This window comes from Plectropomus leopardus, chromosome 1 (genome assembly GCF_026936395.1).
Source record: "Plectropomus leopardus strain MGB_pleo_1.0 chromosome 1, ASM2693639v1, whole genome shotgun sequence".
Lineage (NCBI taxonomy): Eukaryota > Metazoa > Chordata > Actinopteri > Perciformes > Serranidae > Plectropomus > Plectropomus leopardus.
The window spans coordinates 16,050,315-16,070,936 of NC_142176.1; the positions used below are offsets into that span (position 1 = coordinate 16,050,315).

The following is a 20,622-nucleotide window of genomic DNA, read 5'->3' on the forward strand; positions in this document are numbered from 1 at the left end:
TCTCAGAGGGCATAGACTCTTGCTCTTTGTGCTCTTGAAGACACTGAGCTGGTATTGTAGTTCTCCCATAAACCAGCCTTTGTGGTATTCATGTGTCTCCACAAACAGAGAGCGGCAGAGAGAGAGAGAGAGAGAGAAAGAGGAAGGGAGGCAGCATGAGAGGGAGGGAGAGAGCAAGAGGAAACAGATTCTCAAGACCTGGACGAGCCGTGGGAAAAGAGGGGTCTTGTTGAGGAAAAGCAAGAAATGTCTCAGGACATTCCTTTGTGATTACACAGCCCTGGACAAATCCAGACATTCTTGCAGTTATTCTGTGTCTTAAGGCTCAAGTTTAAGTCAGTTTCATGAGTGGAGTGTAAACAGCAACATCTTCATGTCCTTAGAGTTGTTGTGACACATCGTTACAGTTACGTTTTGTAATTTTTAAAGCTAGTTGATTTGGGGAAAAAAATCCAAACTTGAGGAAAAAGCTGTGGTGGATGAAGTACCCAAAAAACAAGGTCTGTTTTTATTTTTTTGCAACTTAAACAATTTAAAGAACAAAATCAAATTTTTCTTTCCCTTTCATTCCTTCATTAGTCCATCTGTCCCTTCCTCATTCTTTCCCTATTTTGTGGTATCTAATGAAAATGCTTAGGGAAAAATGTAGAGAAGCAAAAGTATACATTTCATTCAGGAAATGTGAGCAAGTAGAAGTAAAAGTTGACAGAAATATAAAAACTTAAGCAAAGCAGAAATACTCCCCCAAAAATACTTAAGAACTTAAAAAAAATATATTATTACTTCGTTACCTTACACCACTGTCCCCATGTCCTTCGAGTTCTTGTTAGACATCGTTACAGTTATGTTTTGTGATTTTTAAAGTCATTTCATTTTGGGGAAAAAAGTCCAAATTTGATACAAAAGTTGCCACCAATTTGCACCAATTATACTTTTTTATTAATGAGCTTCGCACACAATGAAACTTTTGCACCATGCTGTCCCCGTACAGCCAGAATAAAGAGGTCAGAGAGACAGGTATCTACATAAACAAGAGGATCCAAGTGAGAGGAGGGCACTGTGTGCAAATCTCAGGTTACATGCCCATGATCCTAGCTGAAAGTTAGCTGCCCCCAGTGGGAAAAAAACATGTTCCTCCCTTGTCACAGCTAGCATGAATGAGAAACAGCTCCGAGGAATGCTCCATTATCATCCTATCAGCAGCACTGGGGGAGGAGAGCTTGTAGTCTCTCTTGCAGAATCATGTGTCTGAAGGAGGAAGAAGGAGGGGGGGCAAGCGGCATTGGCCTACAGACCCGCAATTGGTTTGAGCATCCTCCTCCCCAACTTACCAGACCTTGCACTTCCTCATTTGTCTAGGTCATGCGTCCTTTTTTGTCAGTAATTAATCTGTAGCACCGCCTTCCTATATTTATCCTTTTCACTCTCAGTTTCTCCTTCACCTCTTGTTCTGTTAGCCTTGGGTAGATTTACACTTGGTTTTTGATCACTGTTCACTGTTGAATACCTGCGACTCATAATGGATTGCTGGAGCCTTTTAAGTGCCACGTTTTTACCAAGCATGATGAGTGTCTTGTTGACCTTCACATCATAATGCATCTGCTGTGCAACAGTGCTCCCACTCCGCTCCAAAATGACCTTTCGGAGCCCCCTCACACTTAACACGAAGTCAGCGTGTTACAGTTTTTGATGGTAAATTAATTTTACTTGGGAGAAAAAAAAACCCTACACAATAACGTTTATAATATCTGCAACATGAAAGGAAAAGGAATAAAAAGTATATGTTCAGGATTATCTTTGATCAATGGTTCCCGAGGTCTGCCAAATTAGATGCCAGTTAAAGTATGCAAATCAAATGAATGCTGCTAATCCTGGATTTACTGTGATGACGGGATCTGCAAGGCCTTTCAAAACAATTATTCAAATCAATCTAATTAAACCTGTTGAAATTGGCTTTAATTGCTTCCCTGACTAAACAAACACCAAGTTCTGGCATGCAAATAATAGTGCAGCTCAATTGGCTTTTCCAGGGATGTGAAAGGCAAAAACTGTGAGCTGCAGCGCCCCTCAGTGGCTGTTAGCTGCTCCTGTCTGTGAAAATGACGTCAGCCCTGAATAACACTGTGTGTATGTGCGTGTGTGTGCGTGTGTGTGTGTGTAAAGGCTATCTTTGTCACAAAATTACCCATATTCTGGTCATTTTCAGTAAAGCCGGGGATCATCTTCAGTTAATCACAGATAGCAACCACAGAGCTGTTTGTGCTTGCCTTTGAGACAATTATTTCTTATGTAATCTGCACCTGGCTTTAAATTAGCACCTGTATTTCATCTAGACATGTATCCAGAGTGTAGCAGTTAGTGGTATCTATTGGCAGAAATGATATATAATATTCATAACTGTTTTCATTTGTTTATAATCAACAGGAATTTTTTTTTTTTGTTAACTTATAATGAGCTGTTTATATGCACATTAGGCACCCAGGTAGTGCTCCTTGGCGTCAAAGCAAAATTTTATAGGCTAAACAGTGTAATCACATCTGTCATGTGATGCTCTGTGGTTCATAAAGACGTTTCATAAAATAAAAAAGTATTGCACAACAAGGTTTACATTGAGGTGCAGATCACTGGCAGTAGACGCGAACGTAGAAACAAATGTGGCACACACTGGTGCCATGTACATTTCTCTTTTATTTAGATGACGTTTCGGCCCTAAGGCCTTCTTCAAGATCAACAGTCATGACTGACAAATTGTCTAAATCAAAGAGAAATGCATATGGAGCCAGGGGCACACAGGAGAAGATTCAGTTCTGTAACCTCACTTTTAGATGCCACTAAATCCTACATAATGGACTTTTAAGGTGGTCATTTTCTTTGTTTTGTATGTCAGCTCTCTCTCCCTCTATCAAATTGATCACCATCTAACAAACATTAATCGATGTCTGTCAACAGTGTAATAAAAGCTAAAATGCCCAAAAAATAATTCAACATAAACCCTATTTAGTTAAACAGGCCTATTACAAAAACCAGCCAATGCTATGACTCTGATAAGCACAATCAGTTATCAAAATATAAAACTTGATGGAAGATTTGCCCACGCGCATAATTCATTTCAACAGCCTCTACTGCTGAAATTTGTTATGTGAAATAATTAATATCATGCAGTTTATGTTTTACGAAGTTTGATTTACTCTGTTCTTGAGATGTCCATGTCAGAGATTTCTGTCTCCACCTAAAAAAATGTTTTGCTGCACAAAGCATTGAAACACCATAATTTCCAAAATCTACTTTTTTTTCAGAAACAAAGTTGCTTAATGTACAGAAACTTCACATGAAAACTGACACGACAAGTTTCCATTAAAAAAAAACTCTCTATTGGATAAACTGTCCCTGTAGAGCGTGTTCTGTGGACGATGTTATCGCTCTGCTCCAAATGCTTTGTCTAATTAATAGACGTGTTTTCTGTGTTCATGAATCTCACAGAAAAACACTGGTTATGTATTTGGCATTTACTCGGCAGAGCTGAAAAGCATGTAAGTAGCTGTAAGCAAAGTTTTCACTTATTAATTTTGACTTGCATTCACAGTGTCTCCCTTGGGGCAGTAATTTTGAAAATGTCAGAATGCCATGATGCACGTAAGATGCATCACATGCCCCAGTTTAGTCGAGATCCAATGAGTGGTATCTCTGAGATATTTCATGTAAAGTCAGATTCTTGAAACTTGAATTACATGAACTTTTAAACCAATATTCAGTTCAAATGGCCACAATGTAGATGTTTTAAAAGATTTAGTCAATATTTTAATGTATACGCCATTAGATCATCATGGATATAAGTATACTATAAGGACAGTTTTTGCTGTCTCTTCCTATACCATAATGGCCGATATGTTCCTTCATGCCATTAATTATTTCATTTTCTGCATTTTCTCTATCCTTATTGTGCTAAATTCATATGAAGGTTGATCTTTACACATGAACGTCTTTGCTGCTCATCACATTAGGAAGGTGACAAATGTGAGGTTTCTCAAACTGGTGTGCTATAATCGTAATAATCAGAAGTCAAACAGTGATAGAAATATCTCATTGCTGTACCACGTTGTAAAAATAACTGATTATAAGTAGTACGCCAGTTATGACTTTACTAATATCAAAGTATTATCGGCAACATGTACTTGAATATATTAGAAATGCTCATTATTCATAGCTGCATTTAGAATGCTGTGTTATTATCAAACAGCTGTTTTATTACTGTTGCAGATATTTAAATATTTTTTATTTTGTTTATGGGTTTGTTTTGATTTGATATACTGTTGGGTAGTTTAACCTGTTACATGTCTTCATATGTCATAAAACTATCAAATATTTTGTCCATATGCAAATTTTAATCTACAAAGTAACTAGTTGTAAAATAAATGAAGCTGAGTGAAAAGTACAAGATTTCCCTTTGGAATCTTGCCAGTTAGGAGCATAAAGTATTGAATGTAAATAAAAATAGAAATGTAAACAAAATAAAGTATAACATAGTAATATAGTAGGCTAGTATATGTGTTTGACAATTGTACTTGAGTAAATGTACTTAGTTACTTTCCAACACTCCCTGTGATGATTGCAAATTAAAAATCAAACTCATGCAGACCAGGACAAATGCACATTCACCCCCTGAAATTTACACCAATGTCTGTACACAATGTTGCATCCTTGTACTATTTACTGTAGCCTATATCTGCTATATTCCAGACTTTAACCCCAAACTGTGTATTTTATATCCAGTTGGATTGTCTGGCTTATGTTTTGGGCTGATTCGGAGGGATTATTTGCCAATGTCTCAAACACACGGACAAAAACTAGCTGTGGTAGTGACTTCAAATCCATGACAAATGCAGTACTTAATAATGCTGGATTATTGCATGTCTCATTCCACAGATTTTGTTAATCACCCAAAATTTGTACACAGACCCTACCCTGCAATTTTTTGTTTACTTTTTTGTAAACTTGTTTTCATTCTCATCATTTTAAGTCCAGTAATATCTCCTTTCTCCTGAGTACTGAAACTTTGCTGTGAAAACAGAAGTAACAAAGCCATACGTTTGAAACATTTAGAGGCCTTGGTGACATATTTTGGAAATGTTGCTGAAAGTGATTTTTTTCTGTCAATTTAGAGTGTATTAAGATTATACCAGAGCTAAAATATTGCATTGAAGAATCAACAATCAGCAGGTGGTGATAATAGTAATACTTTGTTCCAGTGCACATCACAGTGTCTGTACTTTACTTTATTTTTTATATTTGTGTCAATTTTCACTTTTACTCCCCTACATTTCTCAAATAAAATGCATAATTTACTCCACTAAATTTCCTCAGAGTATTTTAGTTACTTACTAAAAAATTGGGTGGGAAGGGAGAAAGGGAGGAGGGGATGGACAGACAAGACTACTGAAGGACTGTGAGGAAAGAAAAAATTGCATTTTGATCCTTAAATGCTTTAAACTGCAAAAAAAATTTAAAAAATAAAATAAAATTTCAAGTGTAATGTGGACTCCATTTTTTGAGGCAGTGTATGTTACGATGAAATAAATGTAATAACTTTTAGATCTGACCGCTTATCTTTGTGTTAATAGCATTAACTCGACTTTTACTTTCAATACTTAAGTACATTTCATAGGATAAAATTAATTTGGATACTTAGGCACAGTACATATCAGATAGGGCCTACTTAAAAACTTTTAGCCAGGTAATACTGTAATGGGCGACTAACTTCTGCCAAAGTCACTTCCTGGTGAGAAATCTGTAGGCCTGCTTTTACTTAAGCGTGGCCCTCAGAAGTAGACTGGGGGGAGTTGTAACATTTTTTTTGTTTTGATGTCATTATTCAAAAACCTCTTGATCTATTTGGAGAAATAGTTTATGTTAACTTGTATCTGTGTTGTACTTGTTGACAACCATCAATTATTTTTACATGCAACATCAGATTCACAATATTGATCAAAACACTGGAAGTCATATGTTGCATCTGCCCCCAAGTGCAGGGGCGATTTTAACAACACACTCAATACCTAAATATACACCAAGGACAACGATAAACCTCCAAGAATATAGATAAAGTTCAAACAATGATATGTCAACTGAATAGCTGATTGCAGTTGAAATGAAACAGTTTGAATCACACACAGTATGAGACATCAGTTTGTCTGTTGGCAGGCAGAGAGGGCTCACCAGTGTGTTTTGTGTAAAATGTTTGTCCTCTTTTACTGCAAACAAATGTACCTTTGAGTACAAATAAAGCAACCTTACATACTTTATCCATCACTGTATACAGGTTTGTATTAGCAAAACAACATGTTGGTGTAATTAATCCCAGAACATATGACAGACTTTCTTACCTTAGCCACGTGGAGGTGCTGTTCGCCTCGGTTTGGGAATTTCTGAGGCGTCAAACTCGGTGAGACGTTTGATTTTATCGTGTCCATAAAAGTGTCTTTTCTTCACGGAGTGAACATTAATGTGGTTGTTCAAATCTTCCTCACGACGCAAACGTGACTGAACCATCTGCATACGGATAATAAACCACCTGAGAGTAATCTCTCCGACCACTCCCTCCGGCTCATTACGAGTCACCTGACCGTCTGTGTCGACAGCAGTCAACACAGACGCCATCGCTGTGCTGAGGCGAGGAAATCAAAGGTGAGGGTGTCTATGCTCACAGTGACAGTGCATCCTGTTAGCATTAATGCGAAATAAGACTTGTTTCGGGGACCGGATGCCTCAAACGAACATCGGTGTAATTTAGCACCACCGATTAAGTTAAGGTAAAATGTCAGGACTTCTGAACGCCAGCTTTCAAATGACAAGCTAACCAGCTAGCTCAAAGCTAACGGGGCTGCGAGCCTCTGTAGCAAACAGCTCTGCAGAAAAACAGCTGAACCACCCCGGTGGCACATCTAAACACCGTCTTGGTAGGTAGTTAATATTTCACGACAACTGGCTTGAGCACGTTAAACTGCCGTCTTTCGCTTAATCAGCAAGCTTGTGGTCAACTGCTAACGTTATTTTGTAGCTAACCGAACGTTAACGTTACTCGTCGCGAGCTATGGTCGCGAGCCACCTTATGATCATATCTTTATTTATACAGACTGTTTCGACCGGAAGCGGAGCGGTAAAAAACATGAGGGAAAAGTTACATTTAATGTCGATCTACGCGATTTAGTCCAAACATTATTCAACTGTAATTATCTAGTTATTTTAACTGTATTTGCAAGCTGGAGGCAAAGAGGTAAACTATCTAAACTGCTAGCTGTCAGGCCGGAGTTGAACCAGGAAAAGTAAAAATTAACTCACATCGAAAATTTAAGTTTTTACTTAAAGTCAGGGACTAACGGTAAGCTACCCAATTTCTCATTTGACGTGTTGCCAAAGCACAATTACTATTAAAACAATGTTAAAGTAATTTAAAATTAACGACAGATCACAAGTAACAATATTAGCAAAATAAATAATTAAATTAGTTAAGAAAAAAGAATATACAGTTAAGTAGTGTGTATATATATATATATATATATATATATATATATATATATATATATATATATATATATACATACACATCTCATATGTCTCATGTGTTAACGATTAACATGTTTTGCATATAGGTGTGTATGTGCACTACTGTGTGAGAGGTTGTTTAATGACGGAAAATTGACATAATTACACATACATAAAATATTTATACATATATCGTATATAGTACTTAATGTTTGAGGTCATTAAAAAATAATAATATATTTCAAATTCACAGAATCAAGTGTTAATAGCTTTAGCTGTCTCTTTGTGATCATACATGTTGTATTGGTTACACCTATTTCCACCTTACTTTTAGCTATTTCTGTTATATTTTGCATCCTACTGCTGACTAGTTTTTATATTTTGCTCAGGTTAGTTAGTTACAGTTGAGTAGAGTTAATTTAAACCTTGTTAAAACTACTGCAATCCACTAAACAAACTATTTTGCAGTAAATCCACTGTTATAATGTTCATTGTTTCATAGAAGTGTTGATTCAGTTAAATGATTATTATGACTAAGGCTGTGGTTTGTGGTGCTGTTGCTTTTGTTGCCCTCATTAACCCTAAATGGATCGGTCAAAATATTCCCAACAACTTCATGTATAAGGCAGCACGATCCTACAGCACCACAAACCACAACCTTCATCTCACTTCTCTGAGACCGTTGCAACATAAATAAACACTGAAAGCTTTGTGAAGGTGGGATTCATCGCTCACTAGGAGACATGGCACCTGCAGCTTCTTTCATGGCAATGAACAGCAGCAAATGGGAATATTTCAAGTTTTATACATGCAAAATATTTTCTGTACTCCCCAGACACACTCGTCAGACTGCTTCTATTAAACTGTTTTGTTTTATGCTAAAGCATTTTATGTTTCCTATGTTTTGGGGTGATTCAAAGGTTTAAGTGCTGTGTTGTGGTTTAATATGTTTGTTATATGTTATTTACTGCTGGTCGTTTCAGTCTGACAGGCTGCTGGCTGGCTGAGCTATCTTTGTCCACAGGTGCCATAGCTAATGTCAATGGATCCATATCACTACCAGGGACTCACTCACACTGCACCACCTTATGTCAGGAACTCTCAACTCTCCCACTCACATCCTCTGTACTTTTGGCTTTTAGCTGAATGCATCAATAGCACTCAAGTAAATTGCAATATTCTCATTTTTTTATATAAGTAACCTTGACTGTGCACTGTGTTGGATTCAGTAATGCAGCTTAATAATGAATGATCTCAGTGTCTCGTGACTGTTACAGAGCACCTTGCTCTCTCAGAGTGCTACTGCTTGCTCCGTGGAAGTGTCATGTTCATGTGAAAGAGTTCAGTCCCAAAGATAGGCTCTGTGACTTTGATACCAAGTCCAAGAAGCAGCATGCTGGCAACTTTTAGTGTTTACAGACACACTGTCACGTGCACTCTGTCAACAAATCAGACATGCTCGCACAAACCGCCCCACCAAGCTTTATTACTAGACGTATTTAGAGGTTGCAGCAGGCATTTTAAAAGTCTTTGCTGCGAGGTGTAAACTTCCTGCCCTGTCCCGTCACTGGGTGGTGAATAAAAGATGGATCTGTGAGCATTTCTTCCTGCTTCCTGTCAGCTCATCTTGACTGTGCAATAATATCTTTTGGATTTCTCATCTTCACATCGCAACAGGCAATCCGTGATGGACTCCAGGTCTCGCAGACTTCCTTTTTGTCTGTCCAGCTCAAGGTCGTCCTACACATCCAGTCCAGCAGTCTCCTCCTCATCACTGGGCTCCAGTAGGTTGTACAGTAGGGACACTGTGCTGAATAATGACCGCTTCCCGAGGGCGTCATCAGCTTACAAAGCGGACTTGGACCACCAGGTAGGCCGACTGCACAGCCCAGTTTTATACACAGTGCACACCCGTCTACAAATTTGCCTACAGCCTTCTGGATAATTGACTCCTGGTTTACAGCATCAGTCTTGGCGTGTTGTATATGGTTGCATGCTTTTGTTTTTCGGGGTTTTTTTGGTAGGTATGTTTTAGCTGTCATGTTAGGTGAACACCAGCTTCATCTGATTTAGCCTGCTAAAGGTCACAGGGGGACAGCTGGAACAGTGTTGCTTTCAGTGGGATGAAACGATCAAGAGCAACAGTGACAACAACTGCGCTTATTGGGCCTCGTCCACGCCATCCCGCTCTGTTTCTTTTCTGCTTGAGGCTTTCATCATCTGTTTTTTCCAGTGTATTCCAGAGAGACAGTGTCCAAGTAAGCTCTTTTCTCACAGGTTCCCACAGGAGCACGGTACAGTAGCTAACCACATTTATCAGTGGAGCAACAGCAGACACTTCGGAGGTCTTTTTATAGGGCAGCCTAGATTCCTTGGCACACGTTGTGTGTATTTCAGTCCTGCTGCTCGTCACAGCCCGTCTCAAAAGATAGTGTTACTGTTGGCCTGGGCCCTGTCTAGTTCCTGTACTTTCCAGAACAGTCCAGAACAGATACAAAGACCCAAAAAAAACTGCCAATTGATTTTTTTTTCTTGCACAATTTAAAACACACAATGACAAAAAACAACATCCACGTTAACACATCCATGTTAACATCAGCTCACGCACAAATTGGAGAACCCAATCAGAATATTGCTCCATAGAGCAACTATTTTGTGGTTGTCCCACTACTAAAATACAGCAAAAGTATGTATATATATATGTATATATATATATATGCATAAACAGTAATTAATGTTTTAAGTTTTGCCTTCTCTCCTTGTGAAGAGTTCCAGTTTCCTGAGCTCGTCCAGAGACTACAGCAGCTCTGACAGTCGCTCTACCAGCTGGAAGTTGCCCTCTTCTCTGACATCCTCCAGCAGATCTTATGATCACCCGTGGACCGAATCCTCGCTCAGCAGTCGGAGCAAACCGGTACTGACGCCCCACTGTGTCATTTGTTTTTGTCAGGCAAAATACCGCCCTCCTCAAAACATTTTTAGGGGAAAGGTTAGAGTGATATTGCTGAATGAGGTCATTGAAATTTATTTTTCAATGGTCGCCTTTCTTTTCCCAGACTGATTCTGAGGCGAGGTTGGGAATGCGCTCCAGTCTGTTGAACGCCACTGATGACGGCGATTCTAAAAGAGCCAAACTCTCATACAACAGGGGACTGTACTCAAGAACGGCTGGCACCTCAGCTACAGGATCCACCTATTCCAGTACTGGGCTCAGCAGTGGCAGAGGTACATATACCACATTTTTACTACAGTTGTAATATCTTCATCTGTCACAGATAAGACAAAATACGAACTTATGTTTTACTCGACCATTCCTGCTTCAAAGTAAAAGCCCTTTGACAAACTTTTTGACAGAATCCCTTTAGTTGTTGACGCGAGGCATTTTACTGTGAAACAATGGCAGGACTGTAGTTGATGATGCAGTAGCTTGCACAGCTTCATAATTGTGAGTAATAATTGTAGTTATAATAGCAGGCAGCTCTGCAGCAGCTGCCACAACTAACAATGTGAACACACACTGCTCACGCATGTGATGTGGCCCAGGTGTAACCTCAAGGGCAAGTGATGGGCACTGCATGCAAACATCCTTAATACAGCCTCTCCACTATAAAGTTAAAGGAAAGATGAGGGTCCATATTTTGAGGGTATTTAAAATCACATTGTCTGGATTTCTAAATACCCTGGTGTACTGTAATACTGTCCTATTGCCCATACCTACTTCCCATTAGTGTTTAACTGAAATGGAAACTGAACCAAGCAAACCACCGAACAGTTTGTCTACTCTTTTGTAACAGGCACGGGTGAAAAACAAACTGACGCCTATGATTCATCGTGGAGCTCATGCCGTTTACTCTCACGGTCGCCATCTTCCTCTTCAAAGCCGCTGTTGTCCACGAGAGAGTTGGAGACAAAGAACGAGCCCAGCCTCTCAGGTCTAGGAGAAAGAAGGATCAGGACTCCTGGACTGGCTTCGTCATTGTGTAGGCATATTTTGAAATGTAAACACACGAAACCTGTCTAAATGTCTTGTTACTTATAAGCCAGTCTCACACTTCTGTCCGCTCGTTTCAGATCAGACAGACAGAGTGACCTCCACATATGCACAGGGAGCCCGGCCCAAAGAGACTGCCTACTCTCCCTCCTTTTCTTCCTCCTCCTCCACTGTTAGAGAAAGCTCCCTAAATCGCCACCTCCCATCTTCCACCTCCTATCGATCCTCTCCTCTTGTGCGAGACTTCAGCAGCAGGACCCCATCCCGTTTCTTGAGCGGCTCATCCGCCCTCCACTCATCTCAGGGACAATCAAGAAACCCTGACTCTTCTTCAGATAGCTCCTCCTCTTACTCCTCGCACAGCTCCAGGTACACTACTCCCCTGCCCACATCGGAGGCCACGCTTCCTCCAAGGCCGGCCCCAGAAGGTGGAGAGCCAGAGGGCCGGCGCTCCGCTCGGGGCCTTTTGTCCCGTCTCTTTTCACGGCGCTCCAGCCAAGACTCCTCTAGTGGATCGTCCAGTGTTCGCTCCCTCGACGAGGACAGTCCATCGACCGGTGGAGAGTCTGTGGACAGTGATGAGGGAGCTCGCAGTGTGGAGCCCGAATCAGAGGCAACCTCGGGTAGCTTCAGGACTCGTAGAGCAGACCTCGCTCCTATACAGGAAAACCGCAACGATGGCTATCGTAGTGGCCAGGCTCCGTCCAGAATGGCGTCGTGGAGAGAGCCTGGCGTCAGCAGTAGCAACAACACCAGCAGTGGAGGAGGTAGCAGCAGCTACTCCTGGCTGTCCTCCTCCCTCCGTGGCCGCTGCCCTCCCCTCCTCTCTCGCCTCAGAAGACACACTCGGGACGATAGCTCACACTCAGCTGCGGGCTTAGAGGAAGGCTACAGCCGTCCACATTTATTGAGAAGGTGGGACGACCTCGAGTACAAAGCAACACAGGAAGAAGATGACGACGAGGACGAGGAGGAGGATGAAGAGGAGGAGGAAGATGAAGGAGCAGTTGGTTTAGAGGCTTTTGGCACAGGTCGACCCTGCAGACTCGAGGATGAAACGTTACCTGAACTCGAAGATGCCTCGGTTGAATTTTCGCCACGCCGCAGAGTCGGAGTATATAACAACATTTCAGCCTCTATGGGTCCATTTGGTGGTGTTGACAGTCAGGCGGACGACCAGAAAGAGAAGCACATTTCCAGTAGGGATCAAGAGAAGCTACGCAAGATAAAGGAGAGGTAACAACATTTTAACATCCAATATGTGCAGTTATTACTTACGTCTTCTAGAAAACTTGGATATAATAAAGTGATTTGGGTATGGGCTTTCTTTCTTGATATAGACTACTGCTGGAGGATTCTGACGAGGAAGAAGGCGACCTGTGCCGAATCTGCCAGATGGGGGAGGAAGTGGCCACCAACCCCCTGATTCAACCCTGCCGCTGCACAGGTAGTCTGCAATACGTCCACCAGGAATGCATCAAGAGGTGGCTCCGCTCCAAAATTGGCTCAGGTAAATACAAACTTTTTACTGGCTGCAGCTTTCACCAAAGCCAAGTCTTGTCAGCCAAGGTGATAACCTTTGTTTTTCTTTCAGGCACAAACCTCGAGGGCATCACAACATGTGAACTCTGTAAGGAGAAACTGCGTTTGAACATAGACAACTTTGACATTCAGGAGTTGTACAGGACACATGTTCAAGTGAGTCGCCATATTACTTCCTTTGGTTAGAGAACTGAATTTCAAAATGTATTGCACCCAAACTGAAATGAGTATGAAACAATTTATGGTTTATAGAAAAATGGAAATTGCCCTTAAACATCAGTATATACGTTGATAATGAATATAGCATGGTATCCTGGGCAGGAATTGCGTGAAACATTTGATGAATTAAAATCATGTCAAAGTACGAGGTTGCATCTATACAGATGATTGAATAAATGAGTGGAAAAACACAACAACTGCAGATGCAGATTTGAACTGTTCTTGATGGCTCCACACACATGGGGTTCTCCTTTTATTTTGCCAGCTATCTGCTGTTATATGTTTAGATAAAAACTGTAAATTGTTTACTGAAAGTGTGGGTTTTTTTGTTGTTTTTTTGCTTCACAGTCAGAATATGACGAGTTTATCAGCAGCGGTCTCTATCTGGTGGTGTTGCTGCATTTCTGTGAGCAGAGGTTCTCTGACGTCCTGGGAGCAGTCGATGCTGCTGGGGTGAGAACACACACACACACACACACACACACACACACACACACACACACACACACACACACACACACACACACACACACACACACACACACACACACACACACACACACACACACACACACACACAACCCTGTACTTCTAAGCTCATTAGGACTCTCAATGACGTGCCTCTTCCTAGTGCAGGGATGGTTTCTCAACTTGCTTTGCCCAGGGGACCACTTTTGCAAAATGACAGAAGGCCAGGGGCTAGTTACTAAACAAAGATTGATAATATTTATCAGATAAAGTGAATAACTACACAAACTAGTTGCAGAAGCCCTGCACAGGTCAGATGTTCACAGGAAAAAAAGACAATTTTGATGCTTTTTTTAATGCACTCGGGCTCCTTATTCATATTCAAGTACACAAAAATATTCCCAGTGTGAACCTTTTTATTTCTATTGTGAATTAGAATATTGTCACTCTATTGCTGACCAGATTTGGCCTATGGTGGCACAAGTTGAGTATCGCCACCCTAACCGTCACAACTACATGCCTAACCCCAACCCTCACCTTTACTCATGTAGATCTCCTCTCTTTTAATCTATCCTGAACCTTAAAGCCAAGTCTGAACCCTCAAACTGCCATTTAAAGGCCCAAAATGTCCTCGCTCTCATGGTGTTGATTTTGAATTGGTCCTCACACAGATAGATGTACAAATGTCCACACACACACACACACACACACACACACACACACACACACACACACACACTCTACAGATATCATTGGCTGAGAGATCTGTTTGTCTTTTATTGCTGTCAGACTTCATTACAGTGTTCAGGGGCTCCTGTTTGCCCAGTTGTTTTTAATACATCATAGCATTCTTACACATTGAACCACAGACGCCCCAAGTCCATACTGATTTACACAAAATTTCACAATCTGAAAATGTTTAAATGATGAATTGTGGTTGAGATCTTGAAAAGAGAAACTGCCTCCTTTTCTCACCCAGTTATTCAACCTGGTGAGAATTCTTCATGAACACATGGACAATCTTGAAAGTATGTTGCTCAATCCTTCTCTTCTATGTTTTTGTGTTTGTTCAAAGATAATTTGATTTGCTGCAAGCAAGCTTTTATCTGTAATGTTTAAAGCTGCAGTACACTGAATTATTATATGGCTACAGAATTTGACTTAGTGTGTCTGGGTTCTTGCAGTTCCCCACGCAGAAAGTGACGAGGAGCCGCGAGACAACAGACCATCTATCGAGTTTTCTGACCTGGATGATGATCTTGAAGAGGAGTATTAATTACATTAAAGCAGTGGATTGAGGGTATATTTAAAAAAAAAAAATAAAAAAAAAAAAAAGTGGGTCACTCCATGCCATATGGTAGCTCACCCAGTTTTCACACATGCTTCGACATTGTCATGTTCATCTGAAATGCAACGGCACTGAGAAATGCCAAGTGCACAGAACATGTCTCGCCTTTGTTTCCGGTGGCTTTTGCAGATATGCAAACTCAAAAAAATATTTTGGTTGACACCACTGTATTTGTGTTTCTATGAGAGTGCACTTTATTCATTTATAATTTAAGAAGAGTGCAAGTCTTTTTAACTGTTATACCACAAGTGCTTTAATGTTTAAATGAGAAGGCAGGAATTGAAATAGCTTTGGTAACAGCGGTGACAAGGTTGATACTTAAGTGGTGATGGTAAGGTGGATGCTTTTTGAAGAGAGTATAAAAAGTGGCAATTATTCGGTTTTTTTTGTCCGTTTCCTTTTACATTTCCCACTGAGAATATGTTTATGAAAAACAACTTAAACCCATCAATAAATTTTCTTTGTCTATGTTTCAGTGTTTGAAATGCTTTATGTATGTCTGTAAATCTAGTTTCATGCTTTCAATTTTGGAAATAAACACTGAATGCAAACTGCCTTATTTGTTAAGCCTTCCTCTTTATTATATATATTTACTGTTATCTATTTATGGTTCAGGCACAACATAGTTAACAGAAAGGTGTTTCTTGTGATAAGCAGGTAGATTTCTCGCACTGATGTTGATGGGTAATTCTCGATTACATAGTACAGTATGTAATAAGAAAAAAAGTCATAGTAAAGTATGTGGTCAAAAATCACAAAAAGTCATTATTCAGTATGGTGTCAAAATAATGAGATAAAGTCATAGTATAGTTTGTTGTCAAAAATCATCAAGTCAGTATAGTGTATTGTCAAAAATCATTTATATAATTTGAAACATTAACTAATAAATGTGAAGCTTTTTAAGACAGAAATGCCCCGTCAGAACCCTGTCACAGTGATAAAATAGAAAAAGACATTTTTTGAAGACAGAAAATTTTATTGGAAGGACACTGTACCTTATTTAAGCTTGGTCTGTTTAGGAATAACAGAAAAGTTTAAAAAAAAACAGAACAAAAACACCCACACTAACACCTACACTAACATTTGGTGTAAAACTTGATACGAATGTGTTAACAAGCCGTATTGATTCCAAAAAGTGAAAGGAAAGCTCAGGCTTTTGACATTCAAACGACTCAGAGCATCTTTGGTTCATTCTCAGCTATAAAACATATTTACAACGCATTCACAGCAAATGCAAGTGCAATTTGAATGTCTCTCTCTCTCTCTCTCTCTCGAAAAAAAAACCTCTCCAAAGCTCGTTGTGCTTAAACATAGTGGCAACTGCAGCTTCACGACATTATTAAAGTGCGTTCTTGCTCAGTAGTTAAGTGCATAGAAAAGTCAGATCAACATAAATTATACAAACACGTCTGAATCATTTTGAGGCTAAGACGGTGTCCTACGTCTTTAAAACTGATCAGCAGGACTTTTAAGATTTTTCTTTCATCATTTAAGTATAGCTGCGTATTGACTGAACAAGAAAATACACTAAAGATAACCCTATCCAAACGATTTAATACTCCCATTTCTTCTCAAGCAGTGATGTTTAAAGGCACAGTCAGTGAGATTTTCATCAATCCCTGTTTTTTCTTACTTTTTAAAAGGCACATACCAACTACAAATACCAATGTTTTTTTTAACCAGAGTACAACCTCTTTACAGTTTTTTATGGGATTTTCTGAAGTTTGGATTTATCAGTTGTTTCCAACTCCTTTCTAATGAATGTAGCTTGCACTCGCTCCAGTAGCTGCTAAATGTCGCTAGTTGGCGACATATGCTCATTTGCATATTTGTGACATCATAGCACATAAATGACTTTTAATTGCTGAATTAGATTTCGTAGGAAATTTGAATGGCCTGAGAGCTATGGTGCTTTTACTATAGTGCACCACTTTCTAGTGCTTCCAATTCAGAGTGTCAACTTAACCCCAGAAACCACAGAAACTCACTGCAACTGACCTCCTACCTGCCCCCCACCTATTAAACAAAGGAGAGAACAGCGTGGGAGAGACCCCACGCTGATGATGTAGAGCCATGGACTGGGATTCAATGAGCAGCACACTATATTTCTCTTTTTTCCTGATGGTCTGAATTACTCACTAATGCTACAGTCCATCACCTTGGAGGTCACACCCAGTCCAGTACAACAAGTTGTAAAAACCAAGATGTTAGCCATACCAGTCCAAGCCAGCTTAGCCATAGTTAGCAATACCAATTGATCACAGCGCAATACACTGTATTTTGCACATACACTGTAGCAACATGTCCACAGAACGATGTTGGACAAAATCGTGAAAAAAAAATGTCTTAGTATAGTACGTTATTGAAAATCATGATAAAAGTCATAGAATAGTATGTCATCAAAAATCATGAAAAAAGGTCATAGTATATTGTCTTCAAAAATCGTGAGTTAAGTTATAGTCCAGAATGTCATCAAAATCATGACAAAAGTCATATTATAGGATGTCATCAAAAATCATGAAAAAAAGTCATGTTATATAGTATGTCATCAAAAATCATCAAAACTGTGTGTATTACTGTTTTAGTGAAATATAAATGAGACAGAAGTTGCTGATAAACACTTTCTGTTTGTTTGAGATGAGGACTCCCTCGACAACGAGATGATATATCTCAAGGGGTTATCCTTTCAATAAATTTAACTAAATATTACTGCAGCTTTTACTACTGCTGCTACTGCTGCGATTTGGTAATCCAACTTTGGGGAATGCTCCACTCGAAATTTCCAACTTTGGTGGTGGAACACAACATAAATTTGTCACAAGTCGCTCTTTTAGAAATAAAGTTGCTAAGAGGGTCTGAAAAGTTAAATCTAGCAAGAAAGTCATCAAGTTGGCAACACTGGCTGTTGCTCAGGCCATCAAATTGGAGCTCAACGTAAAAATACTCAACAGCAAAAATCTCTAATGAAATACAATCAAATGTTTACATAACAGCCACAGTCTTTAGTTTCTTACTTTTCCTTGTAAACAGTTATGGGTCATACTTTGGTAGCGAATTAGCTCCAACTCTATTGACAGTGAAGTCTTGGCATTATTCTGAGTGATATACACTGTGTGACAGTGCAAGTCAAAGAAAAAACAGGTTTTGCTGTATTTTCAGGTGAACTGGCCCATTAAAAGTCTATTAATTAATCCATTAATTTTAACTGTGTGGAAATCAAAAGTTGAAAACTGGAATAGATTGAGTAATGGTAATTACATTTTAAAATTATGAGTGGATGTTTAGTTTCTGATACTATGGAGACATTCATACATCAGTGCAATTTAACCCCAGTTGTAATGTTGAATGGGAGTTTTTTTATCGGGTTATATATTTCTATAAATCAATTCAAAATATAAAAAAAACAAATAATGGAACTCTTAACATCCCACTAATGTCACTGGTCAACTTTTACCAGACAGCATCAGCCCCAGTATTTACATTCGGTATAACACTGGGCTCTCGATAAACAATCTAAAATAACCCAAATTAAGAAACTGTATTGGCGAATATTCACACTTCTCTAACAATATTTACAGTTTAAACATCATTTTAGAAAGTTTGCAGGTTCGAGCAGGATAAATAAATAATTTAAAAAAGGGGAAGGCTGTATCTGCTCTTGCTGATAAGTACTCACATGCACACAAGGCACATCAATACTCCCTGAGGCGGATTATTTAGGCGAGCTCAGTCAGCGTCTGTTATGATACTGGTGCCATCCGAGTCATCAAAAGTCCTCTTGTAGCGGACAGTAGAGGAGAAGTGAGCTCTTTTCTTCTTATAGATGATAAAGCCAGCGACTGCAAGGAGAGCGAGGACGACCACAATGAAGAGACCCAGCGCCACATGAGAGCCTCCAGACTCTGAGGACACAAAATAGAAGTTAGTTAGTCAAAGGTTTAGTTGGCTTTAGCTGGTCGAAGATGGTCCTGACCCAGTTCTTGCTGATCTTTTATTGTTTGACATGCTGGTGTGACAGCCTATCAAGCCGTGCACATTTACCTTTATGCATAACACACATAAGACTTAAAAGATTTATGCCCTTTGCTTTTCTTTCATACTTTCCCCTTCATGACACTGTTATTTCTCCATACTCAAGTGCATTGATTTGGTTTCAGTTTTGCAGTCACTTCAATGGATAAACCATCACCAGCTGGTATGACCAGCTAAACCATCAAAAACTACACAAAAACATACCTTAACCTGGTCAAACAAGCTGGTCAGCCAGTTTAACCATCTTAAACTGGTCGAGCTGTTTTTTTCAGCAGGGTTCATACAGCTTTTATAAGTTCAGAATCTCTATGTAAGAGAAACTGATTAAGATTTAAATGTAACACTTATTTTCACTGGTATTAGTTAGCAAGACTTTTTATGCACTTGTATATATATATATATATATATATATATATATATATATATATATATATATCAAAATTTGGTCACAAAATAGTTATATTCTGTGTTATTGGGCACTTCAACTTTTTCAAGATACTCCATCCACCTGACAGGTGTGGCATATTAAACAGCCTCATTACTAAACAGGTGTGCCTTGAGATGGCCACAGTAAAAGGCCACTCCTAAACTTGCAGTTTTATGTGGAAAAAAAAACTTTTTTGAGATTTAAGATGAACTGAATGTTCATTACACTACCACAAGCTGTCTCCAGTTTCCTTTCAATGACTTTGGCAGTATATCAACCAAACACACAGGAGCCACACCAGCTCAGGACCTCCACATCCTGCGTCCTCACCTGCAAGATCATGTGAGAGCAGCCAACCAAACAGCTGATGCTACAACCGAGCAACAAACAAGCGGCGCGGTGCCTAAACTAACAATGGCGGCCGTCAGTGTCAAAGACGTGTCCAAAGATGCAATACAGAAGCTCCTTTATTTCACACAAAAGCCGTCAAACGGCTCTTCACTACACCGTGGAGTTAGCGTTAGCTAGCCTTTGCTTTTTTGGTAACGTTACAGCTAAATTCACGGACGTCCTATTGTCAAAGAAGAAAAATACTAAAACTACGTTGAACAGATAGCGGCTATTAGCTAACTTAAGCTAACGTCACCTAGCAAAGTTTGCTGCACGGTGACGTTATAAACGATGTTCACATCGTGTGCCATGAAAATATTAGATGAAAATAACTGTTGCTAACGTTATCTAACCGTTTAAAGGCTAACTTTACACTGACGGGTATCATTTGGTTCAAACAAATGGTAGCATTTACGTGAAATTGGTTAAACCTAACGTTAAATCATGACGCCGCGTCGCAGTTTGTCACCAATTTTTTGAGAATCTCACCTACAAGCTAACTTAGGCTAACATTACCAAGCACAGTTTTCTTTATTGTGACGATTTACAAGATGCTGTGAACACAATGTATGAGGTTATATATACTGTCACTTTGCAGCAAATTTTGCTAACACTATGTTGTCTTACCTTAGAACAAATGTTGACATCCTTTTTTGCTATCTACTG

The 20,622-nt window shown here is 39.5% G+C and overlaps 3 protein-coding genes across 15 annotated transcripts in view; 1 reads left to right on the top strand and 2 right to left on the bottom strand.

Moving 5' to 3' along the window:
- Window positions 1-6,565, bottom strand: part of baz2ba (bromodomain adjacent to zinc finger domain, 2Ba) — a 100,821-nt gene extending 94,256 nt beyond the window's left edge. For 9 of the 10 annotated variants that reach the window (XM_088076329.1, XM_088076340.1, XM_088076307.1 and 6 more), the window contains exon 1: window positions 6,381-6,565. In XM_088076329.1, the coding sequence (XP_087932455.1) occupies window positions 6,381-6,467 (87 nt within the window). In that variant the 5' untranslated portion in view covers window positions 6,468-6,565. The remainder of the gene's footprint in view (window positions 1-6,380) is intronic. The other variant, XM_088076321.1, reaches the window with a different exon arrangement.
- Window positions 6,523-15,662, top strand: marchf7 (membrane-associated ring finger (C3HC4) 7). Of its 4 annotated transcripts, none has more exons than XM_042492950.2 (11): window positions 6,524-6,681; window positions 9,217-9,409; window positions 10,307-10,453; window positions 10,596-10,764; window positions 11,334-11,519; window positions 11,611-12,766; window positions 12,871-13,040; window positions 13,125-13,228; window positions 13,640-13,744; window positions 14,739-14,787; window positions 14,944-15,662. In XM_042492950.2, the coding sequence occupies exons 2-11, from the start codon at window positions 9,227-9,229 to the stop codon at window positions 15,033-15,035; spliced, it is 2,361 nt and encodes a 786-aa protein (XP_042348884.1). In that variant the 5' UTR covers window positions 6,524-6,681; window positions 9,217-9,226; the 3' UTR covers window positions 15,036-15,662. The 4 variants fall into 4 exon arrangements, with proteins under 4 accessions (XP_042348905.2, XP_042348884.1, XP_042348899.1 ...); XM_042492965.2 differs by having other exon boundaries at window positions 6,675-6,806; XM_042492958.2 differs by lacking the exon at window positions 6,524-6,681 and adding an exon at window positions 6,813-6,953.
- Window positions 15,071-20,622, bottom strand: part of ly75 (lymphocyte antigen 75) — a 34,187-nt gene continuing 28,635 nt past the window's right edge. The window contains exon 35 of the mRNA XM_042487577.2: window positions 15,071-19,009. Coding sequence (XP_042343511.2) covers window positions 18,834-19,009 — 176 coding nt within the window. The 3' untranslated portion in view covers window positions 15,071-18,833. The remainder of the gene's footprint in view (window positions 19,010-20,622) is intronic.